At 32.8% G+C, this 24751-nt stretch overlaps 5 protein-coding genes and 1 long non-coding RNA gene across 15 annotated transcripts; 2 read left to right on the forward strand and 4 right to left on the reverse strand.

Moving 5' to 3' along the window:
• Positions 1-48: 48 nt before the first annotated feature.
• Positions 49-3169, forward strand: TfIIEalpha (transcription factor IIEalpha). 10 transcript variants are annotated; one of them, XM_087409593.1, is made up of 9 exons: positions 49-217; positions 316-452; positions 548-916; positions 990-1156; positions 1247-1375; positions 1760-1986; positions 2050-2254; positions 2465-2690; positions 2879-3169. In XM_087409593.1, exons 3-9 carry the CDS (start codon positions 790-792, stop codon positions 3052-3054), a joined length of 1257 nt encoding a protein of 418 aa, XP_087265719.1. In that variant the 5' UTR covers positions 49-217; positions 316-452; positions 548-789; the 3' UTR covers positions 3055-3169. The 10 variants fall into 10 exon arrangements, with proteins under 10 accessions (XP_087265719.1, XP_087265721.1, XP_011066644.1 ...); XM_087409595.1 differs by having other exon boundaries at positions 387-452; positions 545-916; XM_011068342.2 differs by having other exon boundaries at positions 387-452.
• A 363-nt stretch (positions 3170-3532) lies between these two features.
• On the reverse strand, positions 3533-6217 carry Arr2 (arrestin 2). The gene is made up of 7 exons (XM_011068345.2): positions 6049-6217; positions 5822-5943; positions 5405-5704; positions 5063-5290; positions 4780-4968; positions 4333-4501; positions 3533-4139 (listed from the first exon to the last, which is right to left on the reverse strand). Exons 1-7 carry the CDS (start codon positions 6113-6115, stop codon positions 3994-3996), a joined length of 1221 nt encoding a protein of 406 aa, XP_011066647.1. The 5' UTR covers positions 6116-6217; the 3' UTR covers positions 3533-3993.
• Positions 6218-6544: 327 nt separating this feature from the next.
• akirin lies at positions 6545-12307 on the reverse strand. Its single transcript, XM_011068339.2, has 5 exons — positions 11693-12307; positions 9295-9494; positions 8903-9065; positions 8763-8819; positions 6545-8644 (listed from the first exon to the last, which is right to left on the reverse strand). The coding sequence occupies exons 1-4, from the start codon at positions 11880-11882 to the stop codon at positions 8809-8811; spliced, it is 564 nt and encodes a 187-aa protein (XP_011066641.1). The 5' UTR covers positions 11883-12307; the 3' UTR covers positions 6545-8644; positions 8763-8808.
• On the reverse strand, positions 9830-11686 carry LOC147908597 (uncharacterized). Its single transcript, XR_015546193.1, has 2 exons — positions 11181-11686; positions 9830-10921 (listed from the first exon to the last, which is right to left on the reverse strand). It is a non-coding gene; the product is annotated as an uncharacterized LOC147908597 (long non-coding RNA).
• A 1992-nt stretch (positions 12308-14299) lies between the features above and the next one.
• Positions 14300-21842, forward strand: LOC147908598 (leucine-rich repeat protein soc-2 homolog). The gene has a single exon (XM_087409588.1). The coding sequence runs from the start codon at positions 14728-14730 to the stop codon at positions 16573-16575; it is 1848 nt and encodes a 615-aa protein (XP_087265714.1). The 5' UTR covers positions 14300-14727; the 3' UTR covers positions 16576-21842.
• Positions 21735-24232, reverse strand: LOC147908599 (uncharacterized). The gene is made up of 6 exons (XM_087409602.1): positions 24038-24232; positions 23576-23733; positions 22920-23084; positions 22603-22724; positions 22310-22449; positions 21735-22222 (listed from the first exon to the last, which is right to left on the reverse strand). The coding sequence occupies exons 1-6, from the start codon at positions 24212-24214 to the stop codon at positions 22130-22132; spliced, it is 855 nt and encodes a 284-aa protein (XP_087265728.1). The 5' UTR covers positions 24215-24232; the 3' UTR covers positions 21735-22129.
• Between the last annotated feature and the right edge of the window lie 519 nt (positions 24233-24751).

Raw genomic sequence — 24751 nt, forward strand, 5'->3', positions numbered from 1 at the left:
GGAGCATAGTCTACGCATGCGTAGTCGCGCGACTACCACTGGCAGACGCGTTCTCGGAGCCGCGCACGTATTCCGCCGTGCGCGCTCACAGCACTGTGGTGCATCATGCGGCGCAAATGGCGCAATACCGCAATTGCGGGATTTTCCTGATTCTAACCTAAAGACACTCCAAGATAGTCGCGACATAAATTCACCGCGCATCGACGGGCGATATTAGGTCTGTTTTTAATTGCTGCACTCTAAACCGATGCAATAAGTTGAAGTGAAACAAATGTATATTTGTTTCATTTAAACTTATTGCACTGTGTATACCAGTTCAGAAAGCGCAGCAATAAAAAATAGACCTATTGTGTTCTTGTGATTTTTCCAACATTCCTGAAACGTAGAGCGACGTTCTAGCTTAGGATATAACGAGAGAAGAAGAAGAAAAACAGGAGAAAATTCTGATCATTGTAAGAATTCGTAATGTAATATTTGTATTCATGAAACTTTTGTATTTTCCATTTGTCGATATTTTACTATAAAATATTTATTTTTAACAAAGTAGATCTGATTTCTAGAAGAAAAATGAAGATGCGCTTACAATTTTACAAGTATAACGATCGTATTTTTGGAGAATGCGGTGTGTGTGCTTATCGTAAAGTGCGTTTGATATGAAATTGTGAACTTAGTCTGTGAACGGACAGTAAACGTAATATTATAATAATAACGATTATAATATTATTGGTAAAATTATTGTTATTCGGTAACGATATCGATTGTTAGAAAACCATTTTTATCATCTGAAATATGAGCGCCGAGGAGAGACTTGTCACTGAGGTACCTAGTAGCTTGAAGAAACTGGCACGTCTTGTTGTACGTGGGTTTTATTCGATTGAAGATGCTTTAATTGTAGATATGCTGGTTAGAAATCCATGTAAGTAATTATATACTGATTTAGAAAATATTTCATGTAATTGGAATAATATTTTATAATAAAATACCACCAGGTATGAAAGAAGATGACATTTGTGAATTGCTTAAGTTTGAACGCAAGATGTTAAGAGCCAGAATATCCACATTGCGAAATGATAAGTTCATTCAAGTGAGATTGAAGATGGAGACAGGATCAGATGGCAAAGCACAGAAAGTCAACTATTACTTTATTAATTATAAAGTAGGTAACATGGTTACGATTCTCTTTAACTTGATAGAAAATGCTAGCAAATAGAAGAATGAATAAAAAGAGTTTGTGTCTTTGTTTTAGACGTTTGTAAATGTGGTGAAGTATAAACTTGATTTAATGAGAAAAAGAATGGAAACTGAAGAGAGAGATGCAACTAGTAGAGCTAGCTTTAAGTGTCCGAGTTGTTTAAAGACATTTACTGATCTTGAAGTAAGTATAGCAATGTGATAAGCTTGATGTAATCTTAAGAATTGAATTAAGAAAATTTCTTTTTTAAGATAAAACAGTTTTTATTTTGTTTTATTATATTATAATTAAGATAATATATGTATGTATATATATATATATATATATATATATATATAAAACTAAAACAATATGACAGTTTAAACAGACTTATTATAATACATTATATTATAATAATAGATGTTTTTTTTTACTTCTGTACTAAACTGCATTAGAACTGTCTCTTGCTTTCACCAAATATTAAATATATCTATTTCACTTTAAGTTCCAAAAGTACATTAAACAAGAAATCTTTTAATTTAAAGTACATGATATATGTTACACAGATTTGATTTAATTTTTGTACAGGCTGATCAACTTTTTGACATGAGAACTGGCGAATTTAGATGTACATATTGTCGAGAGATAGTGGAAGAAGATCAGTCTGCTCTTCCAAAGAAAGATTCCAGATTATTATTAGCAAAATTTAATGAACAATTGGAGCCACTCTATATACTATTAAGGGAAGTAGAAGGGATCAAATTGGCGCCTGAAATACTGGAACCGGAACCCATTGATATCAATACTATTCGAGGGTATGTGTTTCTAAAGAAATGTTCATGTATAACGATATTTATTAAAATAATTATTTTGAATAGTATTGACACAAGAAAACCAAGCAGTCTTAGAGCACCTAGCGAACAGTGGTCGGGTGAAGCTACTAGAATGACAGGCTTTATAGTGGAGGATACTAGAGTGGATGTTACTATTGGAGACGAATCTCCCGATGATGCGTCGAATCACAGAAAGGAGAGACCCATATGGATGAGGGAAAGTACAGTTATCAATTCCGATGGTTCACAGGTATTATTTCTGTTGTTCTATTGCATCTTTTTCTGTAGCTTGAGATACAATTTAAGGCACAATTGAAAAACGCAGGCAAATGGAACATGAAATAACAAATCAAGCTGTTAGAAACTGTGTTCTAATAGATTGAAATCTCTTGTTCTGGTTGCTTTTCAATTGTATCTTAAGTTATATAGATCTTAATCTTTATTTTCGAATGTCTTACAGCCTGATGGCGTGAATGCGCAAGACAGCATTTTGGACAAAGCTGCAGCCACTGCCACAAACATGACTACGACGAATAATAAACAGGGCGAAGACATTATGTCAGTGTTATTGGCTCACGAGAAGAAGGGCGGGACCAATTCCGCGGCGTCTATCAAAGCAGCGCTTCCACAGGAATCTAGCGACAGTAGCGATAACGAGGAGGAAGAAATGCAGACAGTTGATACTGGTGAGACATAAAATTTATCAAAAGATTCCGAATTGTTCGCGACAATCAATTGTCTGAAGAGAGAATAATATACAAAAGACTTCGAAAGTGAAAAATTATTATATAAAAATGAAACTTGCAGAATATTCGAATGATTTCTAATTAATCTGTATCTTGTTAAATTTTACTATTACCGAATCTATTTTTAGGTGAGATAGAGGCAATGGATTCCGAAGACGATGAACTAGTACCGACCGTCAGTGTCGGCGGCAAAACCGTTGCGATCACCGACGTTAACGACACCTTAATTGCGGAAATGACGCCCATAGAGAAGGAATCTTATATCCAGACGTATCAGGAATATTATTCGCATATGTACGACTAGGCGAAGAACAACGAGAGTCGTCTTCATAATGCTCTGCATAAGACTGATATTGATTTGGTATCGTTGTTCTCTGTAATATTTTGTATAGCCACAAAATATATATAATTTTCGATAATGATGCGATGATCTTTTATAGTGACGTAGCAATCCTGACAGGTTCGTCCTGTATGTATTTTTCTATATCGATAATGTAGCAGGTGCATGTATTCGCTGTAGCATCTGAAGTATTTGAAAAATCGATTTGAATAGAGAAAAGATAAAGGTGCATTTTTTTTACAATTTCATATGTATTTTCTAATGTAGTTGCAACTGAACAATATCGTTAATCAACAGTTCTTTGTTAATAAATAAATAATTTAATGTGTGGAATATCATAAAACATAAGAAATTAATTGGGACGAATAATATACATACCATGTCACTTCTGGTAAAACGGGAAATTCTTAAACTTAATATTACAATTATTAAATTTACTTGACATTTTTTTTGTTCATCTTGCAATGAATTTCTGTCCAATCACCACCATTGCACAGAAATTCCGAGACGATTTTTTTTATATTTAGTTATCTTTTCGCTTTTTTTTGTATTTTTTTCATTTTTTTTTCTTCAGTAACAGTTTCATAATATTATACAGTTAATTTTTCTTGAATAGTGTTCTTTTTTACCTACATTCATTTAATACAGCTCGTTTTATTAGGAACCAAGTCAAAAGAATCCAAAGAGACGAAAATTTTAAGTAAATTATAATATCTCAAGTTATATGTTTTTTAATTATGTGTAATTAATTTTAGGTTTAATAATTGAAAAATGAAATTTTTTATTTTAAACACGAAAGATAATTCACTATGAATAGAAAGCTTAGGATTCTTTTAAAATAATCGCAAAATAAAAAACGTTAAAATTTTTCACTTTTTTCTTCTATCTCTTTGTCTCTCTGGTTTACTCTGGTTCATTCAAGCGCAAACGAGCAAAGTCTTCAAATATGATATTATCATCATCATCATTGGCGTAGCAGGAGTTCTCATATCGTGCTCTGTCAATACTCTTGCTTTTCTTCAATATAGCATTTTCTCTTTCCATGGCACCTGTAGAAAGAAAGAAAATGCTTGAATAAATCTGAATTGAATATTTAAAATGTTTTATTTAAATTTTAAATGCTTTCGTCTAAAAATGGAAGTAAACTTTGTTTTGTTCAATTAAGATATTTACAGTAATCTATATACATAGTATCTATAATTATAATACATATACAATATCAAAATATTTTAAACAACATACCAGGAGCTGGATGCATCAGTTTGAATGGAACATCTGTAACCAGCTCACCACCCAAAGTACCGCAATTCAACTTTACTCGGATTGAATAAGAGATTACAATACCCAAAGCTTCAGTTGGACACTTGCCTTCGGCTACCAAAGTTGAGGATGCTAAATTTACGTCGTCATCCTAAACAGATTACTCAAGATGAATTTTTTTATATTATTATTAGTACATATATTAATTTTTTTATATATTTATATGTCATATTAACACATTAATTTTTATAAGTTTATATATCGTATTTATATAAACAATATTTTTAAATAAATATACTTTGTAATATGGGCAATGTTTATGTTGTATAATCTTTTATATATTTTAACAGCATAATATAAGAAAAGAGTCATTGATTAATAAAATAATTACGTTTAATCATTTCAAGCTTATTTAAGCTTATTACGCACTTTGAGATGCCCGTCGAGAGCGATGCCACGCCGATCTTTGTTGCTGCTGGCCAGAGGCACAAGATAGAATTGTTTCGTGAAGGATGCACCTGGTGTGATTGGACAACCCTCGCGAGTCTCCAAACTAGCCACATGTCGCGAAAATTGGGCGTTTACCATGGTCACCTCGCAATGTTGAACAACGTACAACTACGAAGAAAACAGGATAGCGTAAAATGCAAACACTTTGATTTAATTTTGATCGATTCATGAGAAAAAGATAGAATTTAATTTTAGAATGTACCTTAATGTTCTTTACTGCCTTTCGCGAATTATTCGTAATTGTGACGTTCGCCGCGACTTTCTCGCCGTGATAATAGAGCTCTTTGTCCAGTGTAACTTCTAGATTCAATTTGCCCTGGGAGAAAGTGAATCCCTTATAAACCAAAGAGCTGGGAAGTCGGCGACCTCGTATTGGTGGAGCGTACTGTAACTTCTTGATGGCCAATGAAACAGAAGACCTTTTGTGTCCCTGATAAAATATAAAGTAGATTTTTGCAATAATTTTGGTTTAAATTATTAATTTGTTTTTATATCGCACATTAATTTCTCATATTTATGTATGTCTCATTTCCCATTTCTATACCTTGTCTTCTTCGTTATCTCCAACAAATATTTTCACAGCGTACTCGACTCCTAAGGGTTTCCCTTGATCATCATCACCGGGTTGGAGAGTGACCGAACAAGGAGCCGTCTGCGGAAAATGAAACATGAATGGATATGCATTTGAACCCAAGCGCTTTAATAAACGATCCTGTATTGATGTAGTCTCCTGCTTCTCCTTCTTCACCGGTATTATCTGATCGCGACACAAGACCAGCTCCTTGCTGAATTTGACTCCCATAACTTCGTCCTCTTCACGGCCATATCGGTAGGTTGTCGAGACCTAAATACAATATATAACGTTATAATATTATATATTAATGAGAAATATGCTGGACGACTTTCAGGAATCATATCTGAGAACATTTTTATAATTACATGTCTTTTATACTTTACCTACCTGACCAAAGACCTTGCGTCCTTGAAGGTAGTCATTTTCCACGACGATAACACCGTCGATGGGATCAGTGCGATCTAGATGGTCGATAAAATCTCTTTTGCCCAGATATACCGTAATTTTGCCTATAAGATATTTTAACGTGATTTTTATTATTAAGCGCAGCTCATTAAGGAAGATAAATAACATTTTGAAGAAGTCTCAATAGAAGTGTACTCAAGCGTACTCACCATTAGGAGTGGTCTTTTTAAATACTTTAATGGCTACAACGAAGACCAAAAATAATATAGGGAACATTTGGCACTGTTTTTTTTTTTCTAAACGAACGAAGTGTTTTAGCAGAGAAATTTATTTCCCGCCCAGAAGTGACACGTCTCCGATATCCAGTGCGGATTCATATAGTCTTGCCGGGGCTTCCCTCGAAGCCATACTATTAATAATACTGCTAATGGAATTACTTCGTTATAAAACTGATTTAAGAGGATTGCGAGTTATGTGTGACAGAAAGAATCGTCGTGTACATTTTCGATTATTGCACATTTTCGGTCAAGACATAAATATTTAATACCAGTAATATTGTAATATGAAACATTTATGTATAAGTATATAATATATTTCTTCGCAATATGTTACCTGCAAATAATAAAGTAAATCGTTTGTGACAATTATGTCTTGTATAGAAAAATGGTAACAATTTTATTGAGAGGAAAATAATAATCTTACACCTTTTCAGTCTTAAGTTTATTTCGATAATGAATGTTTACATAATATAATACGGAGGTATTTTCTGCAGCTTAAATGAAATCCCCTGAATTTTTCAAACGATCGCTCACGTGTGTCCACGATTTTCTTTAACGCGTATCTATCGCGAACGTCAAGTAGACATTACTTAGCATTAATAATTGAACCCGCTTATATTTCTTCGTATTTATTCTTCTTTTTTCTCACAATCAATAGTCGGTAGACAGTCGACGTAACATAGTATATATTTTTCTGTGTTTACGTGTGTGGGCGTGAACACCATCGGCGTACGATGCTCCAAAAAATATTGTGGTAACTGAGAGACACTTTCTTTCTTTTCTTTTACGCAATATGAAAAAGGCAGTAGTAATTCGAATGCCCATCGAAATCGTACGACATATCATTTCCTCGACAGTCGTGACCATAGGCATAGTCGATCGAAAATCACTTTACATTGTGCTTACAACTTTCGACAGAACTTTCTACTTGGTGCTTTAAATGCCTTTTTTCAATACTCGGCGAAACAAAAATTTTCACGCTAGGATATAAAAAAAATGCACGCAGCCACCAAGATTCGTAGAACCCTATCTTAATCGAGTAAAAAAAGAAAAAGAAAACATCGCGCGCAGTATATAGTACTACAACGTAATGAGAATTGCTACAAACTATAAAAAAATTTTTTACGACGGCGATAACAGTAAATAATAACATAATAATAATCGTGACAAACATGTCTAATAATAGGCACAGTTAGAATACAGTATATAGTTATATTCATTACTCAGCACTTTTTTTTTTAATTACAACTACAGAAATTCGTTGCTACCAGGGAACAGAAATGCTGTGTGTGACGAGATTTTATGAAATCTTTATTCCAAATAGTCACGCTTCACAATGCCTTCATACAATATCTACTATAGTCTACAATATTATCCCGACACTTTTACAGCTCTTCGTAACGTTTATCTTAAATGAGATCTTTATTTTGTTTTTTACAAGAATTTTCGATAAAAAATAAAAAAATTGCAAAAACATTTTCAATTTTATTTTTCTGTATATCTATGTGAAATGGGAAATTTTCTAGTCAAAAGAAAAAATCGTAGAATCTAATACGAATAATATTATAACTTCAAAACTAAACAAAACAAATTTACTATCAATTTAACAAGTTATTATACTAATGTAGCTTTCTTGTAAATTTTAATTTACAAGTAAAAGTCGTAGAATTATTTAATCTCTTAATTTTAATTTATACGCAATCATACATTGGATTCTAAATGTTAGCCCGCTCTTCGCTGAGCAGATAGGATTCAAAAAGGCAATCCTTTTATTCGCGAATGCACATTATCTCCAGCCTTGAAATTCATAAGATGCATCCAACACATTTGTGATAAGATGCTTAGAGCATTGGTTGCCGTATATATTTGAGCAATGTCTAAACTGTCGTAGCGTCAAGATGAACAAACGAAAAACTTATTGAAATACCTTACTTAGTATTCGACACAATGCTCTATCTATACGACATGCGCAAAGTGTCTCAAATTTTCGTTTACATTTTACAATATTCCAAACAAGCTAAGAGAAAAATATATTCATGTGTGTGTGTGTGTGTGTATGTGTGTATGTTATGTGACAAGCTAGAAAGAAACCTTTCAGTTTTCTCTCTTGCTCTCTTTTTTCAGCTGGATATCAAGTTTCGCGCTTTAACCTTGCACATATATCGTATTTTTAACCGTAATAACATTTGTACATAAGTAGAATCAGTTCCCTGATACCAGCGCACTTCTAATGTCGAACAGTACAAATATTGTTAGTCTCGAAAGTATACATGGTAAATTTTCGTAATATGTTTACAATTCACTGCAATTTGCTCTTTTTTTCTCTCTCTTTCACTCTCACTCTCTTTCTCTCTACGAACTTACATTACAATCATTTTTTTTTATTTTTCCCCGTTCTCACCTTTTTTAGTTCTTTTTTTTTTTATTAGACACTGCTGAAACCATTTATCTTTTTAGAGGTGATTCCTGAAGCGAGGCGGCGCTGCGAACCTCGGCGCAAGCAAAATTTGTCTCACACAGTAAAAATCTATAAAATGACAAAATGTTTTTTAAAAAAGTAGTAATAGATTTCTGCTTTATATCTTATTAATTAAATGTTTCATCGTTTTCTGTAGGAAAAAAAAGAACATGTTCACAAAATTTACCTAATACTCCTCACAGAAATGTCTTCTTATAAATAAGAAACTTTTCTTATGATAGATCTGGAAATATAAAAATCATGTAGAGAAAAATGATACAAGAAAAACAAAAGGCGTGCAGACATCATCGTTCTTAAAGTACTTACAACTCGGTGTAGCTGAGGATTCAAATCTTTTTTGTATCTGATCGTATGTGAATTTAACAAAAGCGTCATACTGTTCGGAGAGCTTTAAATGTAAGATCTTATCATACTCTTCTCGGATTTGTGTTTCTTGTTCTTTGAGCATTCGCTCACAGATCAAACCAACCTATAACATCAATCTTATGAGCATATCAATAAAATCAAAACTTTTACTTATAATAATAGATATTTATCCCTAATGAAGTAATCCCAACTCTATACAGATCATTCCAGCAATATTGTAAATGTTGCAGCAATGTTCCTGCAAGTTTCTGTGCTATACGGGAACGTAAACAAAAAGTGATCCACATATTTGTATTTGCTATTGAGATATACAAATGATTAGAAGATTTTACCTGTCTAAATGTGAAAAGTGATTTTTCTTTTCCACTAGTGTTATGACTAAGGAGAGTTAAAGAAGAGCCAGATGGACCAGAAGGACTAGAAGGTCCTTCCATGTCTGATGAATCACCACTGTTTGTTTGAGGCTGAAAGTGCAATTGTTTACGTCGCTGCAATCTGCGGATTTCTTCTCTGATGTTGGCAGCCATCTTTTCTGTATAAACAAATATACACTGTTTAAAAATATATATATATATTTTTTTTTTATATTAAATTTGGATTAATTTTCAATAAAATGCACAGGTTAAAACGTCAAATTAACGTACAATTTATAATAATAATATACAAGAAAATAAATGTGTTTATCAAGGACTTTCTCTCTTTAAAATAACAAAAATAAAGATAATCTAGCTACTAATCAACGCAGAAATAGTGCGCAAAAAATTTTTAAGTAATATTGATTATTACTCCATTTGATGTTAAACAATAGTATGCAATATTTATCCAGATAAATGTTATATTTATAAGGAGGGATCGTATTCACAATAACATTAAAAATATGTACTTTATTGACTCCTATTTATGAGAAATTAACAGTTTCTATTTTTATAGTAATAAGACTACTTGTAACAAAATTTTATGTAAAAAAAATATTTAAATTTAAATATTAAAATATTTGTTCGGATAAATACTTAAGGATGATTTGGCGAAAGTTAAAATGACTTTTCAACAGTTTGTTTCTTTTACATTTCATTACATACTTATATTATTCATTTTATATTGAAATTTCATAATTATTAATACAATTATATGACTAAAATTAATATTAGGTAGTAAAAAGAAATCCATTATTTTTCCAATAGATAGCTTTAGTAATCTGTATCTCGTCTACGTGTGATATTATATATACCTAATATAATAACATGTCATTTATATGAAACAATATCCATCATAATATAAATTTGTAAAATATTTGAACATTTTTTTTAAGTATTTAAATGTATATTATACATATACTTAAATAATTTCTTGTCTAAATAAAATAATCAAATTATATATTATATTAAATTTATTGACATTTTTTTCAGAGATGCCAAAGAGTTTGCGGGTTATTACCATGTCATGATACATTATTAAAGGGCTTCTCGCCCTGATAAAGTGAACGGCAAGATTCACAAAACGTTGACATTAGCAATGGATCATGATATAGTGATAAGCCCTTTGATTTATTATATTATATAAAGATTTAATATATTACATAAAATATCATGTATCGTCCAGGTATGTCGCATGCTATGTAATGACTTATAAGATCTAATAATTTAATGATATGCATATAGCTATTTTTATAAATGCACTTGTAATGTTTTTTTATGACAACTTGTGGCATGTTGACTGGATTAGTTATCGTTTCTGTCTCAATTTACTATCTGCTCATTCCATTCGTAGTTTTTATCTTATATTTCACTGGCACGCTTCTAATAGCTGTTTTCGTTTCTCTCAATTTTTCTCAATTGTGATTTTTGTGTTTTCGACTGATTACGCAGGTTTAACAATTTATTCAGCGGTGTACCTGAACAATACCTTATTTTCCATCCTTCAATATATTCTAAATCGTCCAATCATGTCTCTGAAGTATTCCTATTGACAAGACGGACGCGTTAGCGATAACTCTCTTTAAAAAATGAAACATCACTTTCAATATGTATATGTATATATATATATATATATATATATATATATATATATATATATATATATGTATGTGTGTGTGTGTGTGTGTGTGTGTGTGTGTGTGTGTGTGTGTGTGTGTGTGTGTGTAATGATCTCTTGCATTAGCATATATATATATATATATATATATATATATATATATATATATATATATATATATATGTACTATCCAGACTGTGGCGTGTGTATGGAAAGTAGAAAACGCTATTCCAGACGCATCTTTGCGGGCTTCCTTTCGCAGCACGGAAAAACCGGAGAAGAAAAAAGAAAAAAAAGGGGGGAGGAGAGGAAAACCCGAATCCCCAAGCGCGTCCGTTACTACATTACCATATGATTTACGCGTGCCCTCCCCTCTCCCCCACCTCCAGTGTGGACGGGTTTTAAATCGCTGGAGCTTAGCCGCCCCTACTCGCTGTCTCTCTCTTTCGCCCAATCTTTCCTCCTATCCCTTCACGCCCCTTCACGCTCATTCTCTCTATGCGCAAGGAAGATAAATACGCGTGCGAGGGAGGGACGGAGAGAGAGAGAGAGCGATCGAGAGAGAAAGAGACAGAGAAAGAAAACGACAGGAAGGCAAAAGGAGAGAGGAGAATGAAAGACAGAGATAAACATAGGGGAAATGCGACGGGTGCGACAAAGAACGAGAGAAAAAATGGCCGTAGCCTGCGGTGTAATTACCAGGCGTCAATTTGTTAGCTATCTCGCCGAATGGCGACGATTTCTGCGGCAGCGATCCACTGCGTGGTGACGACGCGGAAGCGCCGGGCGAGGCACACGACATCGGCATGCACCTCCGTCGTTTGCTGGGCCGACCATGGCTGTGTACCGGGTCGAATTCCAAGGACCTCTTGAGCGTGGCGCACGCCATGGTGCTACTGCTGTCGGTGGTGGCGCAGTGTTCTCGGACTTACCCGTCTCGTGTGTCCCGTGCGCGACTGACACCCAGTCGCGAGGGCCGTGGCCCCCCCCCCTTCGGGGGAAGAGAAGGGTGGGGCGCGGAACCGACGTTGGCTACAAGAAGCTCAAGAGGGTGAGGGGAGGGGAGGAGTAGCGGGGAAAGCGGGGTGTCTTGAATATGACAAAACACCGACGTCCGTCAGCGAATTTAAATGGATGCGATGATGGTCCTCGTGATTGCTTGAGATTTCCCACAATCTGCCAGCTTGCTTGATAAGAGACGCAGGGACGGGATTCGTATACGTGCGCGCGCGCACGCATGGGACCAACGCGCAGCTTCCACCGACAAAACAAACACTACGCTCGATCGCGGCAATATGGCCGCGACGATTCCTCACTTTCTCTCTCTCTCTCTCTCTTTCTCCTCCTCCTTCTCTCTCTCTCTCTCTCTTCTTCTCGCCTCCAGCTGGCCGACTCACTAGTCACCGCCGCTTGCTCCCTCTCTCTTTTTCTTCTTCTTTTAGTTGACATGAGGCTTGTTCTTTTTAACTGAACTTCTGTACGATTCATTTATTCTTTTTTTCCTTTTTATATTGGAAAGAAAAAGAGAATAGAGAAACTGTAGGTCTGTTTGCATTGTTTGAAATTCTCAACAATTTTTGTACTTAAAATGAGATAGATATATATATTGTACAATATTTGGATATTAAAAAGAGAAAATGCGAAGGTGCTAAGTGCAAAAAGTGCAATCAATGCGAACAAACCATGTATAAAAAGTTCAGCTGAAAAGAACAGACTTAGGAAAATAGTCATGACACATACAAATATCTAAAATTTGGATGATTCGCAATGTTCGATATTCAATGTCCAACAGGAGAATACGATTTCTAGGGACTTTTGCTAAGGATCGTGTAAATATGTTTTGTTATGAAATATTGAACTTTCCGCATTGATATGTAGAGGAGTGGTTCACTTACACACTGTTGCAATTGGCACTGCCAATCACATTGACTGCCAATACAGCCGATTTGTAGTTGCAAAAATAAAAGAGAAAACACAATTTTAATTTTATCTAAATCTAATACAAAAGAATAACTTATTTATTTTAATAATAGCATGGCTTCAGTCTCCTGTATGACTTCAGGGGGTCGATTCTGTAGCTTCAAACAAGGTGAAAATTACAAAAGCGAGCAAATTTACTAGGTGTTCGCCAATGAAATAATCAGTATTCTAGTAAATTTGCTTACTTTTGTAATTTTCACCTCGTTTCAAGATACAGAATCGATCCCCAGAATTGATCCCTAGGGAGCTGATTACGGTTCTTTAGACGAAATGAAAATTACAAAAATGAGCAAACTCATTAGGTATTAACCAATGAAGTATTGTATTACTTTATCCTTGTTGTTCACCAAATATTAAACAAAGATCAAGGGCTACATCAAATAAAATTTCTGTAATGCTGATTCTACAATGAGGCTGTGGTCAAAGTCTCGTTACAAATGCTTTGAAGCATTTGATGGACCAATTAGAAGAAAGAATTTTACAAACTAACCAATTAAAAAACATTATTTTAAAGTGTTTGTAGCATCGCGTTAATCGTATCCCGAGTCGATAGTCAGAAGTCTTAAATCGGAATCAGACTACGCATTGAAGAATGAGATTGAAAATTGAAAGAATAAAGTTTGACCAATCAGAACAAAAGGAATTCAAACTTTTTTGTCCTCATTGGTGAAATTTCAATCTTTAATCTTTAATCTCAATCTTCAATGCATAGTCTGATTCCGACTTTAGTCTTAATCGGTGAAGTTGGCCAATCAGCTTTAGTCGTACAAGTTGGCTATTGATCAACTTCACCGATAAGACTAATCAATTAGTGACTCATTGTAGAATCAGCGTAACAGTAACCTTAAGAATGAACTTAAGCCAATCAGAACACTGCTTTAGATCTACGTACTCTAACGGAAATAGAAATAGCAGTAAATTTATCCATAAGACGTTTCAACTGGTTGAAATTCACTTTATTACAAGATTATGGATAAATTTACTGTTATTTCCATTTCTGTTAGATTACGTAATCTAAGCAGTATCCTGATTGGTTTATTGGCTTAAATTTACACTTTACGCATACTGTTACGGAATTTTGTGTGCAGCAGCCTTAATGCACCCAACAGTTGAATGAGCGCTCGCTATTATTAGAATATTCTTCTATATTATCCAATGAGACGTTTAAATCTAAAAGACTACACCAATACGCAACGAGCATGCACTCAACTGTTGAATCTGCTGAATTCGCCCAATGGTTGACACATTCATAGAAACAGTGATATGTGTACACACATTATGCTATATGCATAATACGTATAATAACATATACATATGCGATTAGTTAGTATGCTCGCGCTTGCGTTGTTACAGGTGATTATTCGGCCGAATCCGTCGAATACGGAGCAGTACGGAACGCAAAGGTCATTCTACACCTGTCTACATCGATAAAATGTCGATATTTCCGAGTCTTATGGTCGAGCATTAATCTTTTACAATTTACGTAGACGTGTCTGATCACTTGGATCGCGTGCGAGTCGCAGTGAAGAGCGGTACGTCACATTTTAGGGATCTCGAGTCACCTCAAGCAACCTCAAGATATCTTTGATTGGAGGGGGAATTGACGTGCGTGCGTGCGTACGTATATGCGTGCGAATCTCTTTTACCTGCATAGTGCTGTTTCATACGTGCTTGTGTATATATCATCATCTTACCCTCGTCGCGTCGCGTCATTTGGCGGCGGACGTGCGGTAGGGAAAGGAAGATTGTAGGTTATGAAAAAATCGTGCAAACACTGTACAAGCGTGAGTAACATATCGACGGTGTGTCTGCCGAAGACGAATCGTAATCGCGCGACGAGTCTCGGGGACGACAGTCTTTTGAACCTCGATATGAAGGAGCAGGATATACCCGAGTATCTAGAGGGCTGCGGATTATCGGCTTGTACGGCTAGCAACGAGATATCCGAGGACGTGGAACTTCAACTGATGCATGACAAAAAGTTCTCCACCATGTCATCCTTTGGAAGTAGCAGCAGTAGCAGTCTGGTCGACTCCAAGAAGATCGTTATGATCAAACATCCAGACTCGAACAAGCTGAAACCCGCTGGTAAGAAGACCAAGCCGATCCAGGCGGAGTTGGACGTGGGCAAGGAGTTCATCCGATGTAGGGAAGACTGCGTGAGGCGGTTGGACCTGAGCAAGGCCTGTATCACGACTTTACCTAGTTCCGTAAAGGAACTGAAGCACCTACGAGAGTTCTATCTCTATGGCAACAAGCTGACGACTCTGCCACCCGAGATTGGCTACCTGTCGAATCTGGAGACGCTCGCGTTGAGCGAAAACTCGCTCACCAATTTGCCCAACACTCTGGAGAATCTCAAGTCGCTGCGGGTGCTAGATCTCAGACACAACAAGCTCATCGTGATTCCAGATGTAGTGTACAAACTCACGTCGCTCACTACGTTGTTCCTGCGCTTCAACCGTGTCAAATATGTCAAAAACAACATATGTAACCTGACGAATCTTACCATGCTGAGCTTTCGGGAGAACAAGATCAAGGAACTGCCTGCAGGGATAGGCGAGTTGGTCAATCTTCTCACCTTTGATGTCTCGCATAATCATTTGGAGCATTTACCTCCGGAAATTGGCAAGTGCGTGCAATTGTCTACCCTGGATGTGCAACACAACGAACTGCTCGACTTGCCGGATACAATCGGCAATCTGGTGTCGTTAACGAGACTAGGAATCCGATACAATAAACTGACAAGTATTCCTAAATCATTGGCGAACTGCAAGTTGATGGATGAATTCAGTGTAGAGGGCAATCAAATATCGCATCTACCAGACGGACTGTTGGCTAGTCTGTCATATCTTACGACAATCACTCTGTCTAGAAATTTGTTTACTTCGTATCCTGCAGGTGGTCCAGGCCAATTCGTCAATGCTTATTCCATCAATGTAGAGCACAATGAGATCGACAAGATACCCTATGGCATCTTCTCACGATCCAAGAACCTTACAAAATTGAACATGAAGGAAAATAAGCTGAACACTTTGCCGCTGGATATCGGTTCGTGGGTGGCAATGGTCGAGCTGAATCTTGGAACGAATCAGCTGACAAAGCTCCCAGATGACATACAGTGCCTGCAAAGCCTGGAGATATTGATTCTCTCTAACAATGGACTGAAACATATTCCGACCACTATAGTGAATCTCCAAAAGCTGCGGGTGCTGGACCTGGAAGAGAATTACATTGACGTGTTGCCGAACGAGATTGGGTTGATGACCGAATTACAAAAGCTGATCTTGCAATCGAATAAGCTTACAGAGTTGCCACGCACAATCGGTCATCTGAGGAATCTCACATATCTCAGCGTAGGCGAGAATCAACTAACTTATTTGCCAGAAGAGGTTGGCACCTTAGAGAGCTTAGAGTCACTCTACCTCAACGACAACAAGTCCTTGCACAATCTGCCATTTGAACTGGCATTGTGCAAGAATCTCGGTATTATGTCAATTGAAAATTGTCCGCTGTCGCATATACCAATGGAAATTGTAGCCGGTGGACCATCACTGGTGATTCAATTTCTTAAGATGCAAGGTCCTTATCGACCAACATAATTGTTTTATTATTTTATTTTATCGCGTTTTTTTTTTATGGTTATATAGATGTCGATTCTTAATTATAAGAGATAAATAGAGAGAAAGAGAAAGAGAGAGAGAGAGAGAGAGAGAGAGAGAGAGAGAGAGAGAGAGAAACAGAAACAGGAAAGTTCGATGACATACGAGAGAAATGTATTTATAATAATGACATACATATGTCGATTTAAATTCTCATTTTAATGATCTCATTTTAAGGAAATATATAAGCAATGCTATCACATTACACTATATAAAACACGAAACACACAATTCACTTTGTTTCCATATCGTAAGAAAAATATCTCTTTCCGGGTGCAGGAAGATGTAATGTATAACATAAAGTTGAGTAAGAATTTTTTTTTTCAAACAAGAGGAAGATATATAGAGTAACTCTTGTACAATTCTAACGAAATATTTTAGATATCATGGTAGATGATAATTTTATTAAAGTATTAAAGTATAAAAAATATATATCGTATTTATATATTTTATATTTGCGCTTTTAGTTTGCGTTTTATATTTATCAAAACGTATAATCCGATGTTGATAGAATTATCAACAAAATACTGTATAAAAGTATATGTTTTTATAAAATGCAATGAACCGGATTTTTTTATATATACATATATATGAAATATAAGAGTTCTTTATATATTAACGTATTAAGTTCGTTATTAATAATATTAATTATTACTTAGATTTGTTAAATATATAATGCATATTGTATTTTTATCGTTAATAATTGGTTTAATACTTAAAATACTTTTGTATTTTAACATTGCTTTTGATTGCAAATTAACTCTTTTATTATTATACACAGAAAAAAAATTTTAATTAAGTAACTGACATATAAGATATTATAAATGCATATATTGCAATTATTTTTTAAAACTTCGTAAATCAAATAACGATTTATTTTTATATTCCACTTGAAAAAGTTGAACAGTTTAGAAATATTTTAATGTTTTTATACGCAACAAAATTGCGTAAGAACGCGTGTTGTTATAAAAAGGAATAATAAACGTCCTACAAATATAAAAAAATAAGATCTTTAATTTATAAATGATAAAGAAACATTAAGAATCGGCATCATTTACATAACATTGTTTACTATATAAAGGTTGAAACTTCGTATATAAGCAAAAAAAAGATATTTTACTAAAGTATTTAAATCGGGAAATTGTGACTATGAGCATATGAAACGAAACATATACGTAAATTTCTACACACATTTTCTCATTCTCCGATATCATATTTGTCGATATGCGGTATTGTTTGTCTTTCGTCAATGCATGTTACCTTGTAAGGTACAAAATTGTAGATGTAAGATCTTCTGTGGGAAATCACTGATACATAAAACTATATAGCTCTATTTATCTGATACAACAGTTCGCATCGATAATGGAGACTGTGAAGGTAAGGATTTATGTACAGAAAGCAAAAAGAACAAAAAGCGATGATTTACGCTTATGAAATAATGGTGAAGTACGACATCGCGCATACCAGAATTTAAGATTTACTCTTATAATATAATTTACAGTAACGAACAACGATTATGCGTTTCGTCGAGATTCATGGAGTAATTGTAAGATGAATTCTATGTGCAATTATTCCTATGTAAAGTAGCGCGAGATTTCTCATGGTAATTCGCATCTTTCTGTGTTTAAATTAGGTAAATATAGATATAAGAGCTGGAAAAAAGAGGGAGCGCATCCGAGCGTAAAATGCATATTACGGTTTGTAGATTATCAAAGAAATTTTTGAAACAAAAGTGATATTAGACAAGAAAATGATAACGGTGAAAATATCCTGTAATTGTACAAAAAAAAAACGGAAATAATATGGATCTTATTCTATTTGATTTATTCTGTATGACAATTAAAGCAACGAAATCTCTGTACTGTTTCAGGATGTGTTTTTATTAGATTAAAGAGATTGTGCTGCCAAGTGTAAACGTTAAAAAAAGAATGAAGAAGACATTGAGCATTTTCTTGAGATTATATTCTGCTAAGTTCCATAAAGCGATCAATGTTGCGACTACATTTCATCTCATTCTCTTTCCTTCTCTCTCTCTTTCTCTCTCACATACGCTCGCACATTGTTGTTATTCTGCTTTTGTCTTTACACAAAGAAATAGTGCCAATGTAATTATAAAATTACATGTATTATACATCCATAAATATTTGTACGTCCGTTTTATTAATTAAAAATAAGTATTATCGTACGTATATTATATAAATAGGCTCGCATTTAACAATGTGCCTATAGATCTTAAGAGTTTTGAATTCTAAGATCTATAGCTTATCTGATTTCTTCATTCTGAACAGTCTTTTCACTTGTGCATGTGTTATAAGAGATGTGCGAATCAAAGTTTTTTAACACCGAATCGAATCGAATTAAATTTAATCAAATTACTAAAACATAAGTTTTAACTAACAACAATTATTGTTAGATTGAATTTTACATAGATAGTAAAAAAATTTTTATCTGTTTACTTACTAGTGGAATTTTATAAGATTGTTAAATATGTAATTTGTATTCAAATCTTTTAGATTCAACATTTTTGAATAGTTCGGATTCGAATTATACAGATCTTATCTGATTCGATTCGTATAGTTCGTACATTTCTAATGTTATTGAATTGTTTCTCTATATACATATATGTCAAGTGGCGTAGTCGTGTAACATGCACTAAGATGTCATAATTTGCATATTTGTAATTAGCTAATTTGTTCTTATTACATCGTTTCCTATGTCTTGTGGCTTACTTAAGTGTCGAGTCTTTACTGTTATCGCATATTTAACACTACGCAATCGTGTAATTAATTAAATTAATTAATTTAATTGTAGAAATTAGTGCTTTTTCGATAGGAGATAATTTCATTTAGTATTAAATATGCGAGCATAATCGGGATTATCGCATGCTTCATAATAACTATCGAAAACTAAATTATAATTACGTTTTAATATGTGTTCAATTGTGAAATCAATCATACGTGATCTCTGTTAATGTGCGACATTCGCCGAAGATGATTTGCGAAAATATAGCTTCGTTTGCAAATATGCATTCAGCATTGTTTGTATTTGTTGCAAATGCTAGATTATTTGGTGGCCGCCGACATATCAATTATTGACGCGTTCTAATAATCAATAAACATTGAGTATTGTAAAAATCTTCATGTATCATAGTTGAAGATATTAATTCCACACAAAAGAGGCGTCTGCCGTAATCTCTATTGTCCGCAAATAGACAATAGGTATATCTTGTAAAAAAATTGCAACTACTATGGCTGTGCGATAATTTTTATTTAAGTGCTGCAATTATCTCTGTATATCAATAATCCATATTAATAATCCTTATTCTTTTTTTCTTTCGCTCTACATATATGTGTATGTCATAAATTTTAAGCTCCTGTTTTCCATTATGTAACAGTTTCTAACTGTGAATTAAAGAATTTTCTTCGATGTCTATCGAAAGCCGCTCAATAATAAATTTATAATATTTTAGATATTCTAATTTTTTTCTTCGATCTTTAACGCGACGAAATTCGATATTAGATGTTGCTATTGTATAATTTGTAATTTATTACAAATTTTATTAGACATTTCATGATCTATTAATTGTTATTTTAATGAAGTTAATAGAAGTATTCCTTCGCGTTAAGGTTCAATACGTTACAAATTTCGTTTCTGTATATGAATATATCTATCTGTTTGTATGCTATCAGTCAGTATGTGTATCTATGTTTTTTGAAAGAATGAAGTATGCACCTCGCAAGGATCGCGATGAGATTCGTCTCTTGGCTTCCTGTTTTAAGTAAGAATCTTTATCGCTGAAAGATTGCATGTAAAATACATTAATTTGCAAGTTCTCTCCATTAGACTGTACATACGAGGGCGTTTCGACGTGGTCGGGTTTGCGAATTAAAAGTGATTAGTGATGAACGATAATTAAAGATTCGTTCTCTCGCAAAGATTATTTATAATCCATTATGATGATATGAGCATGTTATGAAGGAGGAGACGTTGTAAAACTTAATTAGTACAATTTAAAAGAGCACGTCGGACAAGCGTTGCGAAGGTTCTTGCTAATTAATGAGTATGTCAGATATTTTAAGTCTGAAAGTGAAAACTTCTTTCATTGTATTATAGAGGATAAAGGTTGCGATATAACGGTCGCCATGAGCTCCCACTTATGCGAACTATTAATAGTGAAATGCGTCGACTATTATCGAAGACGTAAGCGGTTCATCGATATTAAACAAAAGATTTTCTTTTTTTAAAAGTATGACGTAATTTATTCAACGTTATGTAATGTTAGAAATAGTGCGCAGTGTGTGCATTATTTTAAAATGGAAATGTTGGAATTTTATAATAATAAGTAATATAATTTTGTATGTTTATTGCTTTTAGTGTATTTTACACGTTGTATATGTTATCTACAATTATAAGGATATATTATTATATCAGTGCTTTTGTATTTTTTCATTTTATGCATTTCGATTATTAAATTTATTTATTTATTGTTGAAAATGTTACATGAAGGAGTTAAATGAAAATACCAAATCACGATATCGATACTTATATATATTTTAATTTATAGATACATGTAAATTAAAATATACATATTAAAATAAAGACAAATTGAATTAAAATTTTAAACTTAAAATTTTTAATTGCATTTTCAATTTAACAAAGAAAGTGTCCGAAAAATTTATATAATAGAAAAAGTACGAACATTAGCATGTTCGATAAATAAAGGCTGCAATTTAAAAAAAATTTAATTAGATTAATTAATGTTAATGTTTTTTACGATGTTATCGAAACGACGTGACGTGGCGACCGTTTAAATTAGTTTCTAGCTATTGTAATGAAAGTCTTCTCATGTAGAAAATTCATCGAGTCATTCACATATAAGTTGTCAAGATCGTTGATACAATACGATCTAACTGTTATAAACAGTTAAAAAAAGAAATAAAGAAACAAAACAAATTGATAAACGCGGCACATAATCCACGTGCAAGTGATAAGTTTACCGTGACGATTGTAAACGCCCAGTACACTATTTCAAGTAAATAAACGCTTGTTGAATAGTTCATTGCGTAACATACGATATTGTGTTAATTGTGTATAATTCCAAGAATGTAATATTAAATGTAACTCAATGTATATTACGTGACTTTACGTCAGACGCTGTATAAATATTTCTAAACATGCAAATATATTATAAAATATTTTCCCGAAAATCTCTCTTATTTCTCCGTTTCTGCGCGATCTTTCTCCGATATTATAAAACTTTGCGTATAATTTTAAGTTTATATTTAATTTTTTTATTACAATGTAACAGTTAAGATAATAATTAAAACAAATTTTTATTATTAATTATTAATTATTATTAATTACTATTAATTATTATTTTATTATTAATTATTGATTTTTAAAATTAAATTTTTAATATTTATATTGAAAATCAAAATATCCCTTAATCATCTTTAATCATTTGTGCGAATATGCTTGTCGAAATCAGTTATAATTAATACTTATGCTTGTGATATTGTTGAAATTTGATAGAAATCTCGCTGCGTTTCTTGAGAGTAAAATTTTGGGATTTCTTGTTGCTTGTAGACTGTAATCGCCATTAATGCATATCTCATTATTGCAATACAAACATAAAGTAGTCAATAGAGAAAAGAAATAATTTTGAAATTATTACTTCTATAGATGTGTTCGTGATTATTGTGTTCGCAGTAAATATGATACTTCTCTCAAGCGACAATTCGGGATAATTCTTAGGAACTGTAAATACGAATTTCTTCTTAGGCATAAAATTCGATTTGTCGTTTTTCATTTGTTCTAAAAAAAAACAAATATGAAAACCAAAAATGCAAAAATGCAATAATTAATGGAAAAGTATTCTGACAAGAATGATATGCTAAAGAAATCATTGCACTGATTGATTACATCCATTAATTAAATTGATTTAATTAGAATTACATTGGAACGTACTTGCGCAACCTGAATCATTCTTGCGTCGTTTGACTTTATTTCCATTATTAGAAATTATTTCATCATATATCGGCATCGATATCGTTTTAAGTTTGTACGAAGACTGCGGAGAACATATCAATCTAGAATTAAGTGATAAATTTTCTTATACAGATATCGTTATAATAGTTTTAGGCCCAGTTCTACTAATGTAAGATTAACTTTAATCTCGATTTATCTTTTAATGTTTATGTTTTTCTAATTTTTGGAATTAAAAAAAGATAAAGAGTAAATTGAACCGAGATTAAAATTAATTACACTGATGAATTCAGTTGTACCTCAATAATTCCGTGACATCATCCGAGATTAATTGCAACTTTCGTAATTTTGTTAAAGCATTTTCCACCTCTCGTTTAACGCTTTTTCCTTGATTAAGATCAATCATTTCTGCTTTGATAACATCGATTTCATTTACGAGATCAATCAGTTCGGAGCTCCTTTTCGTATCTAACAGAATTATCTTCGGTTTAACGCGCGCGTGCGAGTGAAAGAATCTGAACCCTTTAAGAGTAACCTCGACCGTACTAATAAGCGATTAACTTAATCGATAAAATTAACTTAGCAAATAATATTGTTTCGTTAAAATGTATAGAATTAGAATTATCATCTTTTTTATATGAAAAAAAGATTAAATTCGAGATTATAAATATCGTATAGTTGAATATTGTATTTTAAATAGATAATTTTGCCAATTAATTTAATTCTCGATTAACTTAATAGGTAATTGACTTACAAATACTTATAATATATTGTTGTATATTTTATTAATATGGATAGAATTATTAATTTTTTTGTTTTTTAATATGTGGTAAAAAAATCGGATCACACAAGGAATTATATAAAAATTTATTTTATATAATTCTGTTGGTTGAATCAATTGTCGAAGTTAATCAAAGTGCCAAAGGTCAAAGTTGCCAAAATTTTTAATTTTTATATGATCCCACCATCTTTACAGTTGCTCCTTGGCTTTTCACAATTTGTAACAAAATGATGATATTGAAAGATAACAGCAAAATCATGTTCATGTGAGAATCGCCATATCTGTTCGCATAATGAGTCTTCCAGCGACCACACTTGATAATTTAATTTCTCCTGAATTAAAAAAAAATATCTCGTGCATTTAATGCAATTAAGAGATGAGTCACAATTTAACAATTTAAATTAGACATAGTCCAATAAAATATTAAATTTGACAAAAGTCAATTATTTAATTAAATAACTATTATAATAACTTTAATTTATATAATTTAAATTTATATTTTAATTTATATTCAAAACTTCATATTTAAATTTATAGAACTAATAATCTCGTATAAATTAATGCAAATAATTTCTGCAAATATTTAAAGAAAAATTTGAAATTATTTAGGCAGAATTTTATCAATGGATTTATCACCAGCTCTCGTTTTTCTTCCTCCAGTATCTTTTTCTTCTCCAGAAAGCTATCTCGATACATACTTATTGCGTCCTTCGTGATTCTCAATTCTACATATTTATTTCCGTATGCGATTAGAAAAGGATCAGGAGCAAGATTTTTCGTACTGCTCGAAGAATCATTCTTGGAATCAATCATTTTTGTCGTTTGCTACATCAAAGTAAAATGAAATTATCTAAAATTATAGCTACATATATCATCAAAGTCGTTTTTTGTTCATAAGGTTTCTCAAGTATATAAGAGTTTGGACCTTGCTTATAGATACTTTTTTTTGGTTCTCAAAATTATTAATAACTACAAAGAAATTTATATTTTATCATTATTTTTTAATATATTTTTATTATTATTATAGCTATAATATTTATATGTATAAACTTTAAATTAAATTAAATCAGTTTTATATTAATAAATTTGTAGACAATAAACTCTGTATATAATTTAAACATTTTAATAAAAAATATTGCAGTTAATTAAAAATATGTTTAAATTCTTACTTGAAGAATTTTAAGTCCTTTTCGACCAATTTGCAGAGCACTTGCGTGGGCAGTCAAATCAGAAAATCGATTGTATTTTGAAATGAAATAAAAATTATAAAAGTGATTAAAAAAATTCACTAGAATATTTATAACTTCATTGGTCAATACCCAGTAAATTTGCTCACTTTTATAATTTTCA

The sequence above is a fragment of the Acromyrmex echinatior genome, chromosome 9 (genome assembly GCF_024713525.1).
Source record: "Acromyrmex echinatior isolate Ae372 chromosome 9, ASM2471352v2, whole genome shotgun sequence".
NCBI lineage: Eukaryota > Metazoa > Arthropoda > Insecta > Hymenoptera > Formicidae > Acromyrmex > Acromyrmex echinatior.

Coding starts and splice junctions, on each gene's coding strand:
- TfIIEalpha (XM_087409592.1), top strand. CDS start 790: ATGAGCGCCGAGGAGAGACTTGTCACTGAGGTACCTAGTAGCTTGAAG. Junction 917..989: donor TATGCTGGTTAGAAATCCAT/GTAAGTAATTAT, acceptor AAATACCACCAG/GTATGAAAGAAGATGACATT. Junction 1,157..1,246: donor ATTACTTTATTAATTATAAA/GTAGGTAACATG, acceptor TCTTTGTTTTAG/ACGTTTGTAAATGTGGTGAA.
- Arr2 (XM_011068345.2), bottom strand. CDS start 6,115: ATGTTCCCTATATTATTTTTGGTCTTCGTTGTAGCCATTAAAGTATTT. Junction 5,291..5,404: donor GAGATAACGAAGAAGACAAG/GTATAGAAATGG, acceptor ATATTTTATCAG/GGACACAAAAGGTCTTCTGT. Junction 4,502..4,779: donor CTCTCGACGGGCATCTCAAA/GTGCGTAATAAG, acceptor TAATCTGTTTAG/GATGACGACGTAAATTTAGC.
- akirin (XM_011068339.2), bottom strand. CDS start 11,882: ATGGCGTGCGCCACGCTCAAGAGGTCCTTGGAATTCGACCCGGTACAC. Junction 9,495..11,692: donor AGCTAACAAATTGACGCCTG/GTAATTACACCG, acceptor TTGTTTATACAG/AAAAGATGGCTGCCAACATC. Junction 9,066..9,294: donor CACTTTTCACATTTAGACAG/GTAAAATCTTCT, acceptor TTGATGTTATAG/GTTGGTTTGATCTGTGAGCG.
- LOC147908598 (XM_087409588.1), top strand. CDS start 14,728: ATGAAAAAATCGTGCAAACACTGTACAAGCGTGAGTAACATATCGACG.
- LOC147908599 (XM_087409602.1), bottom strand. CDS start 24,214: ATGATTGATTCCAAGAATGATTCTTCGAGCAGTACGAAAAATCTTGCT. Junction 23,734..24,037: donor AGGAAGAAAAACGAGAGCTG/GTGATAAATCCA, acceptor TTTTTAATTCAG/GAGAAATTAAATTATCAAGT. Junction 22,450..22,602: donor GAATGATTCAGGTTGCGCAA/GTACGTTCCAAT, acceptor GTTTTTTTTTAG/AACAAATGAAAAACGACAAA.